We start from the raw sequence: 17,406 nt of genomic DNA on the forward strand, positions 1-17,406 counted from the left end.
TTTTTATTTTATTTTCTGTAGTCTTCAAAGCTAAAGTTGCGAAAAGGATAAAAAATCGAAAAAATAAAATGTTTTTTCACTTTTTGAACTTGAAGTTTTTTTATATTTACAGCGTTAAATTATTTTCACTTCTTTTTTATACAAGCAAATTGTCCGGAACAGACGGAATTCTTCCCAATAAGCTCTCATCCTCTCTAGAGCTTACGATCGATTCTGCTTTCTTCCTTGATTTCACGGACTGAGAATCAGAGTTTTCCGAGGCCGATTTTCCGACGAAACTTGAGTTTGTCAGGACCGAAGAGGCTGTCGAGCTGCCCCAGCGTTCTAGAGACTTTCGATTTGCCGCCCAAACGAGGGGAGCGAAAGCGGGAAGGAGGGGGAGGAGCTTTTCGAGGAGGATAAAGGCGATTCCTGATGAGTTTGAGCCTGAAAAAGAAAAATTAGAAATGCGCGTTTCTGATTGGCTGGACGCATGTTTTCTGCTTCTTGATTGGTTGAAAATGAAGAAAAGGGATTAATTACCTTCAAGAACAGCCATTTCCCAGACCGCTTTATGATCCGCTTCGTAAAACTTGACCAACAAAAAGGCAGATTTCGGCAACATGAAGAAAATCGTAAACAAGATGATTCGATGAACAACAAGAGCAGATTTCGACTTCGGAGCAAGATCTTTTCTCAGCGCGTATAAACCCGCCATGAAGATTGCTGAGCCAGTGAAGAAAAAACCAACAGTGGGGAAGAAGAGGAGGACCCAGTTGGCGAATGTTGAGGTAGATAAGGCGCAGGAGTTGAGGTAGGCATCGCCGGTAACGAGTCGGTGGTACAGAGCAGTGGAGGTCAAAATGGCGGGAAAAGTCCAAGAAAAGAGATGGAAAAACGGGCCGATTTGGGAGATGGATTCGGAGGACCACTTGAGAATGGCAGCCAGGGCCCAAGAAATCATCAGAATTAGCCACCAGCAAAGTGCAGCACCTTCAATTTTCAAGTAAAAATAACGAAATGGCAAGAAAAAAAGTACCTGTAAAATAAAACTTCGCCATAAAAATCAGCGTGCAGAAGTTCTTATCAATTCCATTCACCAGCCCTTTTTGCTCAAGAACTTCCCCCGTGGCGAGATTTTCGAGCCTGTTCTTTGAGCAGCCGATTCCAGAAGGACTGACGATTCCGAGTAAAATGAACAAGCAGATTGCAGAGTAGCAGATGGCGAAGTAAACTGCTGGCTTTTCCGGGTACTGGAATCTGAAAAGGGAAATGAGTGGTGCTAGAATCTCAAAATCTTAATGGAGCGTGGTTTATGCTTCGGTGAACAGAATATTCAAGAAACGGAAGTTCCTCGCGGAGCTGGAACTACCGACCGGAGTTCCGGGAAAAATACTAATTGGAGAGCCCGGGTCGTCGATTTACCTTTTCTTGTCGACGAAAAAGCAAACGACGCAAAAGCAAGAAGAAATCGCTCCAGCTGCAGCGACGATTCCGACAACTAGCCGAACCAGCTTTGTCTCTGTTTCCGTCGTTTCTTTCGGCTCACAAGGGCCGGTGCATCCAGCGATTCCGGCGTAGGAGATTTCCAAGTTTTCGGTAATCTGCTCTGCCGGGCAAAAACGAGAGTGCTCATCAGCTTCTTGGGAGTTCTCTTCGTTGATTTCAGTCGACGTCCAGGAGAGTTGGAAAGGAAGTGGTTTTGAGGAATCGTGAGGAGGGATGCACTGAGCTTCGGAAATTCTTGGCAAGCGGTCGCAGGAGAACTCGGCAGGCCATTGGATGTCGAATTCGGTGATAAGGGAGGCGCAGGAGGAGGTGACGAGTTCGCACAATTCTCGGCAGGGTGGCACGGGGACGAGATAAGGAAGTGTTCCTGAAAATATGTTGAAGGAGGGTTAGGGTTAAGATTAAGGCTTTTGAGGGTGATTCATCCTTTTTTTGAAAATCTTTCGAAAAAAAAAATCGGCGCCAAAACAAAATATCACGAAAATGTCATTTCTGGTTGCAAAGTGTGACCACATTTGGAGATAAGCCAGAAGTAGGGATGAACTTCCGGCGGGGGACACGTGTTGTTTGGGAAATATTTGGCGCCGAATTTTGAATTTTGTCTTTGGCGGGCGCTCAAATTCTGCGTGAAAAATTCAATTTAATTATACACCCTTAATTCGCTTTTTACCTGATAAATCGCTGTCCACGCATGCAGGGGAAAGTGAGGAGCAGAGGAATAGGTCCAAAAGAGGGGAGCATTCCATTTGGCGAAGAGGGTAAAAATGGCCAAAAGTGACGTCGACTTCTGTACTCGACCATTGACCGAGAAGATTTGGCCAAAAAGAAGAGCTGTAAGCGGCGAAGTTTGAACCGCATTGTTTGTGAGTTCCTTTGGTGCAGAATGCGGCGAAGGATGTTTGGAGGAAGATCAGGGTTAATCTGAAAAACATTTCGTCAAAAATTGTCGACAAATTAAGATTTATGTCTTGTAGACAAAAACTGTCTACCAGAAAAAAATTGTCTACCAGACAAAAATTGTCTACCAGACAAAAATTATCTTCCAGACAAAAATTGTCTACCAGACAAAAATTCTCTAGCAGACAAAAATTCTCTAGCAGACAAAAATTGTCTAGCAGACAAAAATTCTCTAGCAGACAAAAATTGTCTAGCAGACAAAAATTCTCTAGCAAACGATAAATGTCTAGCAGATAAAAATGTCCAATTTTGTCTTGTAGACAAATAAGCTGTCTACCAGACAGAAAATGAGGTTTTTCAAATTTTTTATGGCCAAAAAACTCATTTAGCTAATATGAAGGCTTCATTATGTAAAAGTTTGCATTCAAATGACTGTCAAAATGAGAAAGGAAAAGGTCACGTGGGAGAAGTTCCACCATCTGTGCGATATTTAAAAATATGCGCGATGGGGAGACAGCTTCATACACTACTTTGGCATTTAGTTCTCCTCTTTATATCGATCGGATAAGATGGGATCGGTGAAGTGTGATTAAGGTGATGAGGGTATTTAAAAAAGTAGTTTTTAAGAGTTTTATTAAGAATTTAAAAAGCTCATAAAAATATGCCGATCAAAAAATCTGTAAAAAACGCGAAAATAAAGATAATTTTCAAAAATATTATCAATTTTGAGGCAATTATTTTTGACCTTGAAAGTACCGTGGTTTTCCATTTTAAGAGCGTTTTTTGGATGACAGGCCTCGCTCAAATCGCTCTTAGATTGGAAATTTTTCAATCAAGGTAGGATGACAGTGGGATTTTTAATTTTTCCGTTAAACAAATTGTAAATGTAGCTATGTCATTTTCAACCCTGTGACAACCTTGTGTTCTGCAAGTACAAAAAAGATCCGATGTTTTCTTGACGATTTCATCGTCGACCATGATCATCTGATTATCAAGGAGGAAGATCTAGTGAACAAAGCCAACGAAATCTTCATAAACATGAGTCCAGCAATCTTCAAGCGCTCTTGGATCAATACTGGGCTGATCAAGGAGGAAGAATTCGAAGGAGCTGTTGAAGATTTTGAGGACTTGGATGTTTTGGAAAGTTTGCTGGAGAAAGAAGACGAGGAAGAGCTGGTCGAGCATTTTCTGGCGCTTCAAATCGATGAAACACGAGCCGCGACCCCGATGGAGATTGAAGAGGAACCTCAAGTTCAAGTGATAGAGAGTGCCGACACTGCGAAGCCTTCGACTTCAAAATGACCAGAAAAGCAGTGAAAGATTACAAACTTTTTTTATAAATGATTCACTGTCAGTCTGAAAATTTTTTGATTTTTAATAAAAATCTTCAAAAACGCTCTTAAAATGGAATTTTGGCAGATGACAACATTTTCAAATTATACGAAAAAACGCTCTTAAAGTGGGCGCTCTAAAAATGGAAAACCACGGTATAGAAAAAAATCGTCTGTCAGACAATTTTTGTCTGGTAGACAAAAATACTGTATTGATTATTAAAAGATTTCGAATTACCTCATTTTCTCGAGTTCTAGTTCTTCTATTCCATCAATTTTCAAGTCTCTTTATTTTTTTTGAGTTCTCGGGCTTGGCTTGTTTCTTTCTTTTTTCAAAATTTCGTACTTGTCGTACCAGTGTTCAAATTCAAGTGATAAAAGCAGCTCGTCGTTCTTGTCCGGGTGTCGGCGGTTGCGCGCGCACCCGGGATAGCGCGGCGCACCAACGCGCAGAAATACCGTTTGCGCCACCTGTACTGTTTTTCTTCCTTCGGTTTACCTGCTATTTTGCAGCTGCTTTATTGGAATATACAAGTACAGCTTATTATTATTTCTTCTCTCCTGGGAATCGGTCTATAAAAATTTTTTCAACTCATTAATGCTCATTTCAGCATCAAAATTTTCGATAAAAATCGCAATTTTTTCCAGAATTAACCTAGTAACACCCTTAATTTTAAGATTCAATCGAAGATTGGTCGTCTTTTTACGTCAATTTATTAATTATTTAATTTATTAATTATAATAATTGATAAATTGACTTAAAAAGAGAACGAATCTTCGATTGAATCTTAAAATTAAGGGTGTCACTAGTTTAATTCCGGAAAAAAGAGTGATTTTATCGAATAATTTTTTTCTTGATTGAATTATTTAAATTTTCCCTGCGAAAATTTTCCATCAAAATCCCCTTCTTGGCTTTTATAATAAATATTGCCCTTAGTTTTGGTCTGAAACACCCTTATTTTTCGAACACCAAGCTAGAAAGAGAGAGACATCTTTCAGAGTCCGAATATTTTGCTTTGATCCAATCATTACCGTACTGAAAAAAACCTCATTAGCAGCGAAGCAGGCGGGGAATTCATCTTCATTACTAGCACGCGCACAGTGCCAAGACCGAATCAATAAGGAAGCCAATCTTTTGTCAATTAAAAATTCCTCTTTTGTCATTTCCAAAAATTTAAAATTCATTTGGAAGTTCCCTCCCTCGGGAAAAGACCTTTTTCTTCCTTGTTTTTGGCTTTTTTTTCAATTTAATTTTTTAATAAAAACTTAAAAATAATTAATTTTTGGTATTTTGAATTCCATGTTCGTCAATTGAGGTGCCCAGCATTTAGTCCGACAAATCTCAATTATTCACGGATAAACCGCTTTAGCATGTCTGTTTTGGAAGCAAACATTTTCAACTCTCTGGGAGAGGCTTAGGTGAATGTCGTGTTTTTTCAACCTCTTGCCAGGCCGCGCGACCAGTTTTTTCCTCGTGGGAAAAGATGGATAAAGACTTCTATTTCTGAAAAGGAGGATGAAAGTCAAGAACCCGCTGATTTGATTTTTGAGCTTTTGACTTGGCAAAATTTGAGTCAATTTTTCTGATAAAGTTGAAAAAGAAAAATTAAGGGGGTAACCGTCGAATCTTGATTTTTTCGTCGAATATTTTTTGACACCCTTTAATTCAGTGAAATTAACCTACGAGCGTAGGAATGTCATTTTTCGGACCGAATCGAGGATTTCGAGAGATTTTTCTTAATAAAAATTTGTTTGCGGATTGTTATCGCTCAGCAGGTTATCTCCAGCCTTGTCTCTTATCGCCAATCACCATCGCAATTAGCCGAGTTGCCCAAAATAGGACACGGAAGTAGGTTATTCCCTGCGTTATCGAAAATCACGCCCCGGTGCTTATCGACCCAAAGCTAGAATTTTTCCAAAATTGCAAAAACGGATCAATCTCGGATTAATTGTGGGGTTTTCAGGAAACGGATAGGAAGAGCTCTTATTGACAAAATATTGGGAAAAAACGGTTGTTTTGAATTTGAAATTGATTTCAGCCAAAATTTTGATTACCGCTTGGATACCCTTAAAAATCCTCTGGACAGAAATTTGGCCCGACTTTTCGCCTCCAAAATTTCATAATTTTTGGTCGTTTCGAAAACCATAAGCAACTGAAAATTGCATAAGCCCCCTTTGTCATTTCCAATGTCAAAAATAGAATTTGGCGCTTCCCAAAATATATAAATACCGGTAGCAAATTCAAATATTCGATCTTGAGTTGACCTAAGTGAAGGGATAAGACGGCGTCTGCTCGGCGGGGGCTTTCAATTGAAATAAGGGGATCACCTCGTTTTGAATAAATGGGGATTAGGTTTGCTCTTTTGTTGAAATTTTACGGTATTGAAACGGCCTCGTTTTTTAGGTAGTATGTGGTAATTCGTCGGGCTATGACTCATAGCAAAGGAATGACCCCGACGAATAGGTGTGTTTTTTATCTTCAATCTGTCGGGATCGACCCCGACGAATGACTGTTATTTCATCTTTCATTTGTCGGGGCGACCCCGACGAATTACCACAGACTACGGTTTTTTAAGCAAATGAAGAAAAATATGACTCTTTTTCGAAGTAGCTACAGAAAAGTGCATTTTCATCAACGACTCCCTCTTTTGAAATAAGGGTGTCAATACGTTAGTTTCCATAAGGGTGTCCCTTATGATTTTTTGAAGAAAATTTTCGAGAAATAAGTGATCACTTCTGATCACAGTCAAAATTTCAGGCAACTAGTCCTGATAGTAGTATATATCATAGCATAGGGTGGTGTCACGTGGCTTAGAGATGTCCACTTGATAAGATGCGCGGATACTTTATGGTGTTAATTTTACTCGATCAAATTCTTCGAGTCGAGGTTGTCAGAAAGAAACCATGTTCTCAGTGATTTTAGAGAACTGTATAAAGAAAACTGGCGCGTTTCCAAAATACAAACTCGTTTCCACCACATTAGAGCAATCCTGCGCTAAATCTGCTGAAGCGCATCCTTTGAAGATCACGTGTTCAGTGTTGTTTCGCTGTTTATGCTTTCTTTTTTGCGCTCCAAGGTTTTGTGTTTTTGTTTCAGCTGTGATAGAATCAATGACCTTTTGACCAAATCACCTGAAATTAAAACCTTATTTTGCCCGATTTTGTGAATAAAAAATGACATTTCAAATTTCCATAATTCGGAAAAAAGGTACTCGAAACGCTTTGAAAGAGCCGAGTATGTTCAGCTTAAGACTGACGTATCTAAAGATAAAAAATGCATGTTTGGGATGATGAAAAAGCGCAGGTGACTTTTGATGAAGCAAAAACCATGTCTTATATGAAAATTCAGCGGTCAAGCTTGAATTTCGTATAAAAGCGTAATAATTTCGTAATAAAGCGGTGAAGAGCTTTAAAAAACTCTACAATTTCAAAAATATTGCATAGTATTTTTTCGGCATTTTCAGTCGTTTTTCAGTCGACGCATGTCTAGCCATTCGCATGGTGGCACTTATTTTCGCATTATCTCAAGAAAATGTTTTTGGGGGGCTTGCGCAACTTGACTTCTGTGAACGAGAGAGACAGCAAATTAAGCCGCATAGAAATGCGCCCCGTGTTTGTCAAAAATGTTCAATAACATCTCATTTCAAAGCGTCGTTTTTTCAATGTTTTTACCAAAATTTTATTTATGGGTAAATCTCGGACCAGGCAATTACTACGCATGCAAATTTTAATCAAACTAGTTTTTGATCAAGAAAATTTATTATTGGCTTTTTGGCATCAGATTTTTGGGGAAATAGATGAAATTTCGTAATATTTTTGAAGCAGTACCCTTGATTTTCCGAAATCCTCGTTGTTTCTACGAAGGATTTTTCGGACTCACTAAAAATTTTTGATAAAGCGAGCGAATTTATTAGGGGATTTCAAACTGTGATAATGTTGCTCGTCAATTTTTATTTTTATTCGAATTTGAACAGTTCCTTTGAAAATTTTAATAAAAAAAGCTTCAGAATATCTTCAAAGCAGTATTAGAAAATTCCCTTATAAAAATTGCGCAAACATAATTTCCATTTTTTTTTCTTTTAGACAACGTGGATTTTGTCTCGCGGATTCGCAATAATCTCCAAAAAGAAGCCTCGTTGTGTTTTTCATCGTTATGCTGACGTGCGGTGGTGGTGGAGGAGAGCACCACCTAGGTTACGAAATGCGTATTTATGCTCGGGTTACTGGCGGAAAAATCATTCACCAGAGAGAAATCATCCGATAATGAAGGTAAAGCAAGATTTCGGAAACAATAAAAAACCAATTATTTTTTCAGTAAATGAGGAAATCGATTAAGCATTTTGTTTAGATTTCAGCCAGCCTCATCGCCTTGACAAACTTGGCCACGAATGCTGCCGCCAGCTCGAAAAAGAATCCGACCAATGCCGTCGAAAGCATCGACGCTCCCAGAACCGTCTGTGGCGGCCTTATCACTGGCGACGGCATCATCACCTCTCCTGGATTCGACGATCCAGGACACTACGAGAACTACCTCGACTGCACCTGGGAAATCAACATTCCCGGCGTTTCCGGCTTCACGATTCACCCCTAGTATTTCGTCGTCGAACAAGAGCGTTATTGCTCCTACGATTCGCTGACCATTACTTTCGGAAGCTCGGAATTCACTTTCTGCGGATATGACGATGCAGATTACGACGATAGTTCTAGCTACAGCTTAAGCAGCTCCGGAAGCTCCGGCTATACCTCAAGCTCATATTACAGCTCCAGCTCAAGTTTAAGCTCGAGTAGGTCCGGAAGCTCTGGCTACAGCTCAAGCTCAAGTTCCAGCTCATATTCTAGCTCAAGCTCAAGCTCTGGTAGAAAACGAAGAGCTCCAGTGGAGGGTGTCCTTGGCGCCTCAGGCAACGGAAGAATTGATTCTTCTAGCTCCCCATACCTTGGGGACTTCCTCCAGCCTCTACGGGTTAGAAATGACTCATACGGTATGAGTCATACCGTATGAGTCATACGTTCGTCTTATTTATTTTTTTCTTCGTTAGGTAGAGGGAAACACTGCTACACTCCACTTTACAACAGATGGATCTCGTGTTTTCAAAGGATTTAAGCTTCGAATCGAGAAGGACAACAACATCGGAGAAACGGGATGTGACCAAGTCCAATCCGGCTCTGGATCTTTGAGCAGTACGAATCACCCGGAAAATTACGGAAACAATGAGCTTTGCAGGTAAATTAATCTTTGCGGAATTCTAGCTCTCATAAATACCTGGATATACTCTGAATGCAGAGCCAGGAAAGATAATCAAAATCGACTTCGAACACTTTGACGTCGAGAACAACCGAGATTGCGATTACGACTCCCTACGAATCAACGGCCGAAAACACTGCGGTAGAAAACAACATGGATTCGGCAACAAGCGAAATCCACCGCAGACCGTTTACGTTTTTGCTGAATCGACCGAACTTGAGTGGATCACCGACGGCTCCGTGACCAGAGGAGGTTTTGCTCTTTCCTGGGAGTCTGTTGTAAATCCCAATGGATCTGCTGCTTCTGGTCCTTTGGAAAGCGCCGCTGGATTTCATGAACATATGGAGGTGAGGAATAAAAGGCTATTTAGAGCAGGGCTCTGTACTGAGTCAGGGTCTGAAATATCGATTGATTGATTGGATCTTATTTTTAAGTCTTTCTACAACCAACTCATCTACCAAATGGAATTCCGTCGGCCCTGGATGTCCAAAGCCCTGGCTCGATTCTGGAGCAACATCCAAATCGCCAAAGACTACTTCCAAAGCGAAGGAGAATGCGAATGGGACCACGCCAAGCCTTCATACAACACATTCGATTTCAAAGAATTCGATGATTCCGCCTCGAAATGCGACAATTTAAACAATTTCGCAACAAATGCGAACGCGTTTCTGAACAATTTCGTGTGCATGGACGGTCATGAGCTTCCGAAGAGAACATGGATGAAATGGAAGAATTCGGCTTCGAAGATTTTTGACATCGGGTTTGCTTTGGCAGACCATTGTTAAACAACTTTTCCTGCCAAATGTACAATCATCGATTATTCATTAATAAAATATAATTTTGAAAAATTCAATTCTCTTTCTAATCAGCATTTTTTATTGATAAAATTATAAAAAACAAAACAAATCAAAGAAAATGAAGAAGATCGAATTTTGATATAAATATCATGATCAGTATCATAATCACAAGATAGAACATGCTCTTGATCTTTTTTTCTTCTTCGGATTCTTTTTCGTCGGCGCTTCCTCCAGTTTTTCGATTTCTTCGAATTCGACCGGCAAAGGCTCCTCTTTGATTTCAGTAATCGACGAAATTTCTTTCGGAATGAGAGTGAGAGTGTATGCTTCTTGGAAGAGATACCATTCATCAAATTGAATCCGTCCATTCGCCAAATTTTCGTCAGTAAAATAAGGGTTGAACTGAGAAATTCGAATCACTAAAAGACTGGCTTAGATTCTCTGTAAGGTTCAAAATTTAAGACTTGGAGAGTCAGCTGAGAATTCATTATTTTGGAGAACATATTCGTTGTTTTCAATTCGGTCCATGGTCATTTGGTGATAAAACGTTCTTTCGTAAAGATGTTCGCTATCTCGGGGAAAAACCATGGCGGCTGTGACTGTGACCGGTCGAGTGAATTGAAATTGTTCGCCCAGAATAACTGAATTTTAATAAAGGATTTATGTTTTGTTTTTAAGCTTTTTTATATCTGCAGATTGATTCAACAGGTTTTGGATTATAATCTTCTGGTCCACCAAGAAGTCTGATAATATCCCAGCCACTTTCCATCAAATAAGTTTTCTGACAAAGTCGCTTCAGAAGAATTTCGATTTGATTGATTTGTGCCTGCTTTTCTTCTTTATTCGGGTTCAAATTAAGCCCAACCATGCTTCGTGGATAAACGATCATCGTCAGAGTTGACAATATGTTTTCAAATGAATGAGTAGGGTATTTATCAACAAAACCAAGATCTTTCTTGATCGCATGTCGTAGAAGCGTCGTAACAGAAATCGGCACGCAAAGCTGACTGGTCTTTTGATCGAAAATATTTTTTGTTAAATTTTTCATGTCTTGGTTGGCACATTTTGTGATGTCTTGATTTAAAGAAGACATTTGGCAGGATGTGGTTAAGTTTGGATCGTCGAGGCAGAAAGAAGAGTCAGCATCGTCTAAGTCGATGATTTTTGTGATTTCATCGAAAACTTCAAGGCTTCCATCTTCGATTTTATGAACTGTCAACGCATTACAGCTCTTAATTGCAAAATTGTTAATTTTAATAATTTCATTTATTAACTTTAACAAGCTGATCGATTCCACTGCGCTCTTCGTCATCAATCGGTTTATAAAGCAGCGACCAGGTTGTTTTCCAAGAACACAAGAAAAAATACCAAAGATTATCGATTCTGTAACCTTGACCATTTGTCAATTGACTTTGAAAAGAAAAACCGGGCAAGCCAGCAGCTAAAACAAATTATTTTCTTACTTCGAGGTTAACTTACAAAGAGAACAATTAATTCTATTTTTTGACCCTCTTCTGCAGTAGCCCATTTGCCTGTAACCTTCTCTTCCTGTCAATTCGTAAACGAGGCCGAAATCAATGATTCGAGGAACTCCATCAAGCAGAAGAATATTTTCCAATTTAAAATCAAAGTGATTGATTCCAATTTTCTTCAAATAAACGAATCCCTTCGAAATTTCCAATCCGATTCTCTTCCGCTCATCAATGTCAATTTTTTTTTCTTTCAACAAACTTCTTAAATCTTTTTCCGCTCTCTCCATTATTGTGATCCATCCAAGACAATCTGCTTGCTGCTCATCGACTAAGAAATATGTTTTCGAGAGATGAATCTGATTGCAAAATCATTCGATGAGTTGAGGTTTGCTCAAAGCTTTCAATCTCTTCTTTGTTTACATCAAAAATAAATCCTCGGTCACCGACAAAACCACAATATTGCCAGTGATAAGCATTTCTATCATCTTCAAAATCCATCCGTTCAACAGCCGAGATCAATCTGCATTTCTGAGTCCTCGTTGTTGTCCTCTTCAATTTCGGCAGAAATCCAGCCAGCCATTCCTCGATCTTATCTCTTTCAATCTCGGGCGGATGATCATCAATTCTCTCATTATCCATGATCGCAGAATTCCGTCGAAGTAGAGCCAAAATCCTGCATTTAAAGAGTCCTTCTTTTTCGATGATATTTACGTTGCTATCGTAAAAATAGCGCTAACAGATATTTTCTTCCGTTTCTGACACATGGCCCAGTGATGCAACAAAGTTTGAAATTGATGAAAGAATGGCTCTTTTTCTTGCGAGTTCAATTCTTTACAAAAAGAACCATTCTTTACAAAGGATGGAACCCCCTCTACCATTTTAAGGTGACTGTCAGCTCAGTTTAGCTCATCTCAATGATTCTTTGAAATGAGCCAGCTCAGCTCAGCTCAAAAAATGGCCAGTTTAGCTAAGCAAGCGCAGGTTGTAAAATCCTCAGCTGAACTCAACAATTTTCAGAAAAGTCTCAGCGCAGCTCATTTATTTTTTGAAAAAATCAGCTTACTTTTGAAAGAAGCCAGCTCAACTCAGCTCAGCTCAATTTCGACCTCAGCTCAGCTCAGAAAAATAAAACTCAGAAGATAGCAACTCTACCCTGAAGTTCTGCTAGTTTTTTCATTTTAGCCAGAAAATAACGGAGCATTACCTTGTCCACCAAAAGGTCATGTTTTGTTAAAAATACCGTGGTTTTCCATTTTTAGAGCGCCCACTTTAAGAGCGTTTTTTCGTATAATTTGAAAATGTTGTCATCTGCCAAAATTCCATTTTAAGAGCGTTTTTGAAGATTTTTATTAAAAATCAAAAAATTTTCAGACTGACAGTGAATCATTTATAAAAAAAGTTTGTAATCTTTCACTGCTTTTCTGGTCATTTTGAAGTCGAAGGCTTCGCAGTGTCGGCACTCTCTATCACTTGAACTTGAGGTTCCTCTTCAATCTCCATCGGGGTCGCGGCTCGTGTTTCATCGATTTGAAGCGCCAGAAAATGCTCGACCAGCTCTTCCTCGTCTTCTTTCTCCAGCAAACTTTCCAAAACATCCAAGTCCTCAAAATCTTCAACAGCTCCTTCGAATTCTTCCTCCTTGATCAGCCCAGTATTGATCCAAGAGCGCTTGAAGATTGCTGGACTCATGTTTATGAAGATTTCGTTGGCTTTGTTCACTAGATCTTCCTCCTTGATAATCAGATGATCATGGTCGACGATGAAATCGTCAAGAAAACATCGGATCTTTTTTTGTACTTGCAGAACACAAGGTTGTCACAGGGTTGAAAATGACATAGCTACATTTACAATTTGTTTAACGGAAAAATTAAAAATCCCACTGTCATCCTACCTTGATTGAAAAATTTCCAATCTAAGAGCGATTTGAGCGAGGCCTGTCATCCAAAAAACGCTCTTAAAATGGAAAACCACGGTATTTAGTCAAACCGTTTCCAGAAACATGATCGTTTTTGAACGATTGGAATTATTATGAAAGACGCAATTTGTTCATTGATGTTTGAAGTCCAAACACTTCGTGTTCCTGACTCTCTGAGCCACTTTCTCCCAATCCAGAATCGAAAACGGTACTAAAAAGATCACGATTAAAAATATTTGTTTTTCAGTTTTTCTTCTTTTTTCCTACTTTTTGGTCGGTTATTTTTCGTCGCATGGATTCGACGAAATTGCGAAAGAGCTAGAGAGAAAGAACAACGGCTGTAAAAACGACGTAAAAATCGGAGAACCGGGGCAATTCAACTGGATTCTGATTCTTTCCGTTCAAGGATCCGGGAACACCTGGACGAGGCAGCTTTTTCAGTCGCTGACGGGCTACTACGCGGGAGGAGTCTATCACGAGATTCATGAGGCGCTCGATACTGACGAATTATACGAGCAATCGCCCTTTCCCGGAGAGCATTTTTCTCCTGAGTCTGGCAGAGTTTTAGGTAAAGAGAGACGTTTTTTCGTGCTTTTTTTGGTGTCAGCCAAAGGTGAAAATAAATTATCTTTATGAAACACGCAGAGAACTGTTACGAAAATAGTTATGATGGCGTTAACACGTTACGTTATTAGTACCAAGTCATTGAATTTAAAACTAAGGGCGTAATTGAGGATTATTATTCCTCGATCAAGCTTTTAACAATTTTTGATCCGAAAAATAGTTGGGTAAGAAAAGGGTTCACGATATTATTCCCATACTGACGCACTTAATATATTTTTCGTTTGGAAAATTGAGACCAAGAGCTAGAGAAATAGGCGCATGTTTGTTTTCCTTTTTTTAAATCATCTTTTATTTATCCTTATTCGGAAATGACAACAATTTCGAGAATATCACGCAATAATAAATTGCTCTTGGTTGAACGAATATTTAGTGAAAACAAAAACTTCCAAACGGAAAAGCCAATCAGAGATGTCAAGTGCTCAAAAATGTTGTCAGCAATGTTTTCATAGATAAATCATACATGCCTAATCATATAAAAAAATCATTTCAAGAATCGAATTGACTTTACTAAAGTCTTTTTTTTCAGGAATCAAGTCGCACGCTCGAGGACACATCCGAAAAGCCCACGCCGTCGTCCTCGTCATCCGAAACCCCTACGACACCATCAAAGCGAATTTCAACCGAATCATGGCGCAAAAAGAAACCGGCGACGGCCATGGCGCGCACACTGGCACCATCGACCCAGCGCTCTTCAAATCGCTAAAATGGCGACGATACATTCACAACACCGCGGAAATGTGGCGACAGTACTACAAAGACGCGGTCCATCTGGCTGTCAATAGCGAGAAAAATTTTCATTTTCTCTGGTACGATTTGCTGAAAACAGAAAAAGAGGCGCAAATGCGGGAAGTTTACGCTTTCTTGGAAAACGAAGCGGTTCCAAATGAAAAATTCGAAGTCGAAAACATCGACGAGCGATTAAATTGCATCAAAAACGATAATCTGGACAAATTTAAAAGAAAAAAAGTTGAACTCGACTTTGACATCTACAAACCAGGTAAAATTGGCCAACGCTCGCTTTGTTTTTTATCAAAAATATTTTATGAAAAAAAATATGGAGCACTTGATCAATAATGAAATTGGCTTGACTTTGTTTTAGATGAAATAGAGATGATCAACTCTTACATCCGAGAATATATCGAATTCTTTCGCGAAAATGATGTTGAATTTCCAGAAAAAACTGTCAAAAGCTGGCTTAGATAGCAGACCCTTAATTATTTTGTTCATTGAGTTCACAAAAATAAAAATTTTATATAACGCTCAAATCGAAGTTATTCGCTTAAAAAAAAAATTTATTCTTTAAAAAAAAGGTTGAGATCCTGGCTCCGCAACCTGTGTTGAGAATCTGAGTCAGGGGTTTATATCAAGAATCGGATTTCTTGTCAGTGTTTTCTCAAATTTTTAACATAGTGACCCCGTTATTTTACTGCTCAAAATTTATTTCAGACAATTTTCTCTTTCCTATCGAAGCCAAAAATTTGGACTTCTTGAGCTTTCGAGGTGCTACAATGCAAATCGGGCATCTCCGAATGTCGTCAAAAAGCCTATTTTAGGAAAGTCAGCGATCTTTGACGAAAAATTTTGTTAAAAATTTTCTTGAAAATCGAAATTTCGGCTTCCATAGGAAATAGATACAGGTCTAAAATTTTTATTTCCAAAGTAAAATAAGGGTGTTACTATTATAACTTTGGGAGAAAATTCTGACGGAAAATCACGATTCTTGATATCTACCTCCTTAAAAAGCTTTGAAAAAAATTTGATGAAAAGTGAGTGTTTTTCGAAGCCAATGACTTTTGACGCCAATCTGCAGCATCGAATCCGCTGCATAATGCCTGTAATCCAGCGATACAAATGCATAGAACAAACATCAATTCAGAATAGAAGTACTAAAGGCCAGTTTTATAGATAGAAAACAAACACTTCCCCCATTACGAAAGGAGAATAAATAGTGAGACAGAAGTGAGAATTCAGACACATTCCTTCAATTTCTTCAATTCATCAATTTTTCTCTAATTTAATCGGAAACCAGAGGCGCTGGAGAAATTCAAGACAAAAGAAAAAAGTTGAAAAGCGATGGAAAAAGAGGCCGAAAAAGAGGAAAAGAAGGAAATCGAAGAAATCAACGAAGAAAGCGGCAAAATCAGCTGTTCAAAAAGAGTCGGAAACGCGAAGCGAATCGGGATATTTTTCCTTCTCAATGCAGTTTTCGTCGGAATCGGGACTTTTTCCTTCCACGCTTTGGAAGGCCCAAATGAAGACAAAATCTGCGCGGACTCCCGACAAGCGCTGAAGAATTTCACCGACTCGCTGATCAAAGAGCCGGACGGAACTTACAAAGTTACAGACGAGCAGCTTCTCAATTTGGTCAAAACTGCGGAGATTTACGCGGAAGAAGGGGTCCCGATTTCGACCTTGATCGACCCGGAAAACGAATGTCCAAAGTTGTGGACTTATGGCGGCGCTGCTTATTTTTGCGGGACGATTGTCACGACTGTTGGTTATGGAGACACAGCTCCGAAGGTTTGAGAGCTCTAGAAAATTGAGGAAAAAATTTTTTTAGACAAATGAAGGAAGACTGCTGTTTTTGTTTTATGTCATTCCGGGAATCGCCATTTGCGGCGCTCTTCTTGGCGAAATCGGACTTTTGGTAATTTTTTTCTTATTTTTGAAACAAAAAAAAAGACGATTTTTAGATGGCGAATGTTTCCTACAGAACTCGAAAGCGGCTGAAAAACGTCCCGACCGCTCTGTTTTGGACGCTGAACAGTTTGTTTGGAATTGGATTTTTGATTTTTCTCCCTTCGCTGATAATTTTCCTCAGCGTTGAAGAGTGGACGTATTTTGAGTCGCTGTATTTTATGATGGTGACTTTCACGACAGTTGGTTTTGGAGACTTGACCATAACAGCTTATGATTGGAAATATGCGATCATGTTTTTCAGCTATCTTGGGTATTTGAGATTTGATTTGATTTTTGATGATTTTTGAAGACTCTCTTGGATCGGTTACATTATTGGGACCATCACTGACAGCGTCAGAAATCGACTAGCAGCGGACAAAAACGAAGAAAAAGACGAAGACGAAGAGATTTTCTCTGAATTTTGAATGCAAAACTGATAATTGACGATGATGATGAAATAATAATTTGACACTTTCAACGCTTTTCTTTTTCGAGCCAAAAGCATTTTGCCAACCGAAAATGTCACTACTTGACATTTACTCCCGCGCCCACGCTGAGCTGTAGTACCAGCCGGTTTTCGTACATTTTTTAAAATGATGAAGAATGATTCAAACAACAAAAAGCTCCTTCCTCTTTTTCTAGCGCTCTTGGCCATTTTTCTATTTGACAGAGTTTTTGAAAAGTGCAAGGTTGCTGTTTATGACAGAGAAACACCGATCGTTTTTGTCGGAGGAGTCAAGGGCTCTGGGACAGAATACATTCGCGACTTACTGAACACTTCAAAAGACATCAATTGTCAAAAATCAACCATTGGTTCTCCAGCCCTCTTATGGATGGCATTCAACGAACTGCGGCGAGAAAAGGAAATGAAGCGACTTCATCTTGCTGGAATTTCTGAAGAGTTGATGTTCAAAGCCACTGGCGAGGGAATACTAGAAATCGTCTTTGGAACAAGGCA

The 17,406-nt window shown here is 39.2% G+C and overlaps 5 protein-coding genes across 6 annotated transcripts; 3 read left to right on the top strand and 2 right to left on the bottom strand.

Moving 5' to 3' along the window:
- Nucleotides 1–44: 44 nt before the first annotated feature.
- Nucleotides 45–4,109, bottom strand: LOC145711636 (frizzled-6-like). Its single transcript, XM_081789327.1, has 6 exons — nucleotides 3,955–4,109; nucleotides 2,159–2,409; nucleotides 1,405–1,855; nucleotides 1,019–1,239; nucleotides 523–972; nucleotides 45–426 (listed from the first exon to the last, which is right to left on the bottom strand). The coding sequence occupies exons 1-6, from the start codon at nucleotides 3,957–3,959 to the stop codon at nucleotides 137–139; spliced, it is 1,668 nt and encodes a 555-aa protein (XP_081645453.1). The 5' UTR covers nucleotides 3,960–4,109; the 3' UTR covers nucleotides 45–136.
- Nucleotides 4,110–7,971: 3,862 nt separating this feature from the next.
- LOC145709380 (uncharacterized) lies at nucleotides 7,972–9,754 on the top strand. 2 transcript variants are annotated; one of them, XM_081787065.1, is made up of 4 exons: nucleotides 7,972–7,985; nucleotides 8,065–8,679; nucleotides 8,756–9,308; nucleotides 9,396–9,754. In XM_081787065.1, exons 3-4 carry the CDS (start codon nucleotides 9,303–9,305, stop codon nucleotides 9,744–9,746), a joined length of 357 nt encoding a protein of 118 aa, XP_081643191.1. In that variant the 5' UTR covers nucleotides 7,972–7,985; nucleotides 8,065–8,679; nucleotides 8,756–9,302; the 3' UTR covers nucleotides 9,747–9,754. The 2 variants fall into 2 exon arrangements, with proteins under 2 accessions (XP_081643191.1, XP_081643199.1); XM_081787073.1 differs by having other exon boundaries at nucleotides 7,978–7,985; nucleotides 9,396–9,515.
- Nucleotides 9,755–9,947: 193 nt separating this feature from the next.
- On the bottom strand, nucleotides 9,948–11,810 carry LOC145711692 (uncharacterized). Its single transcript, XM_081789383.1, has 4 exons — nucleotides 11,738–11,810; nucleotides 11,033–11,199; nucleotides 10,223–10,989; nucleotides 9,948–10,177 (listed from the first exon to the last, which is right to left on the bottom strand). Exons 1-3 carry the CDS (start codon nucleotides 11,808–11,810, stop codon nucleotides 10,432–10,434), a joined length of 798 nt encoding a protein of 265 aa, XP_081645509.1. The 3' UTR covers nucleotides 9,948–10,177; nucleotides 10,223–10,431.
- A 1,379-nt stretch (nucleotides 11,811–13,189) lies between these two features.
- LOC145711693 (sialate:O-sulfotransferase 1-like) lies at nucleotides 13,190–14,993 on the top strand. Its single transcript, XM_081789385.1, has 4 exons — nucleotides 13,190–13,202; nucleotides 13,393–13,713; nucleotides 14,296–14,766; nucleotides 14,869–14,993. Exons 1-4 carry the CDS (start codon nucleotides 13,190–13,192, stop codon nucleotides 14,970–14,972), a joined length of 909 nt encoding a protein of 302 aa, XP_081645511.1. The 3' UTR covers nucleotides 14,973–14,993.
- Nucleotides 14,994–15,743: 750 nt separating this feature from the next.
- On the top strand, nucleotides 15,744–16,893 carry LOC145710986 (potassium channel subfamily K member 4-like). The gene is made up of 4 exons (XM_081788701.1): nucleotides 15,744–16,289; nucleotides 16,330–16,416; nucleotides 16,463–16,719; nucleotides 16,759–16,893. The coding sequence occupies exons 1-4, from the start codon at nucleotides 15,843–15,845 to the stop codon at nucleotides 16,871–16,873; spliced, it is 906 nt and encodes a 301-aa protein (XP_081644827.1). The 5' UTR covers nucleotides 15,744–15,842; the 3' UTR covers nucleotides 16,874–16,893.
- The last annotated feature ends 513 nt before the right edge of the window (nucleotides 16,894–17,406 follow it).

This window comes from Oikopleura dioica, chromosome 1 (genome assembly GCF_907165135.1).
Source record: "Oikopleura dioica chromosome 1, OKI2018_I68_1.0, whole genome shotgun sequence".
In the NCBI taxonomy this organism is placed as follows: Eukaryota; Metazoa; Chordata; class Appendicularia; order Copelata; family Oikopleuridae; genus Oikopleura; species Oikopleura dioica.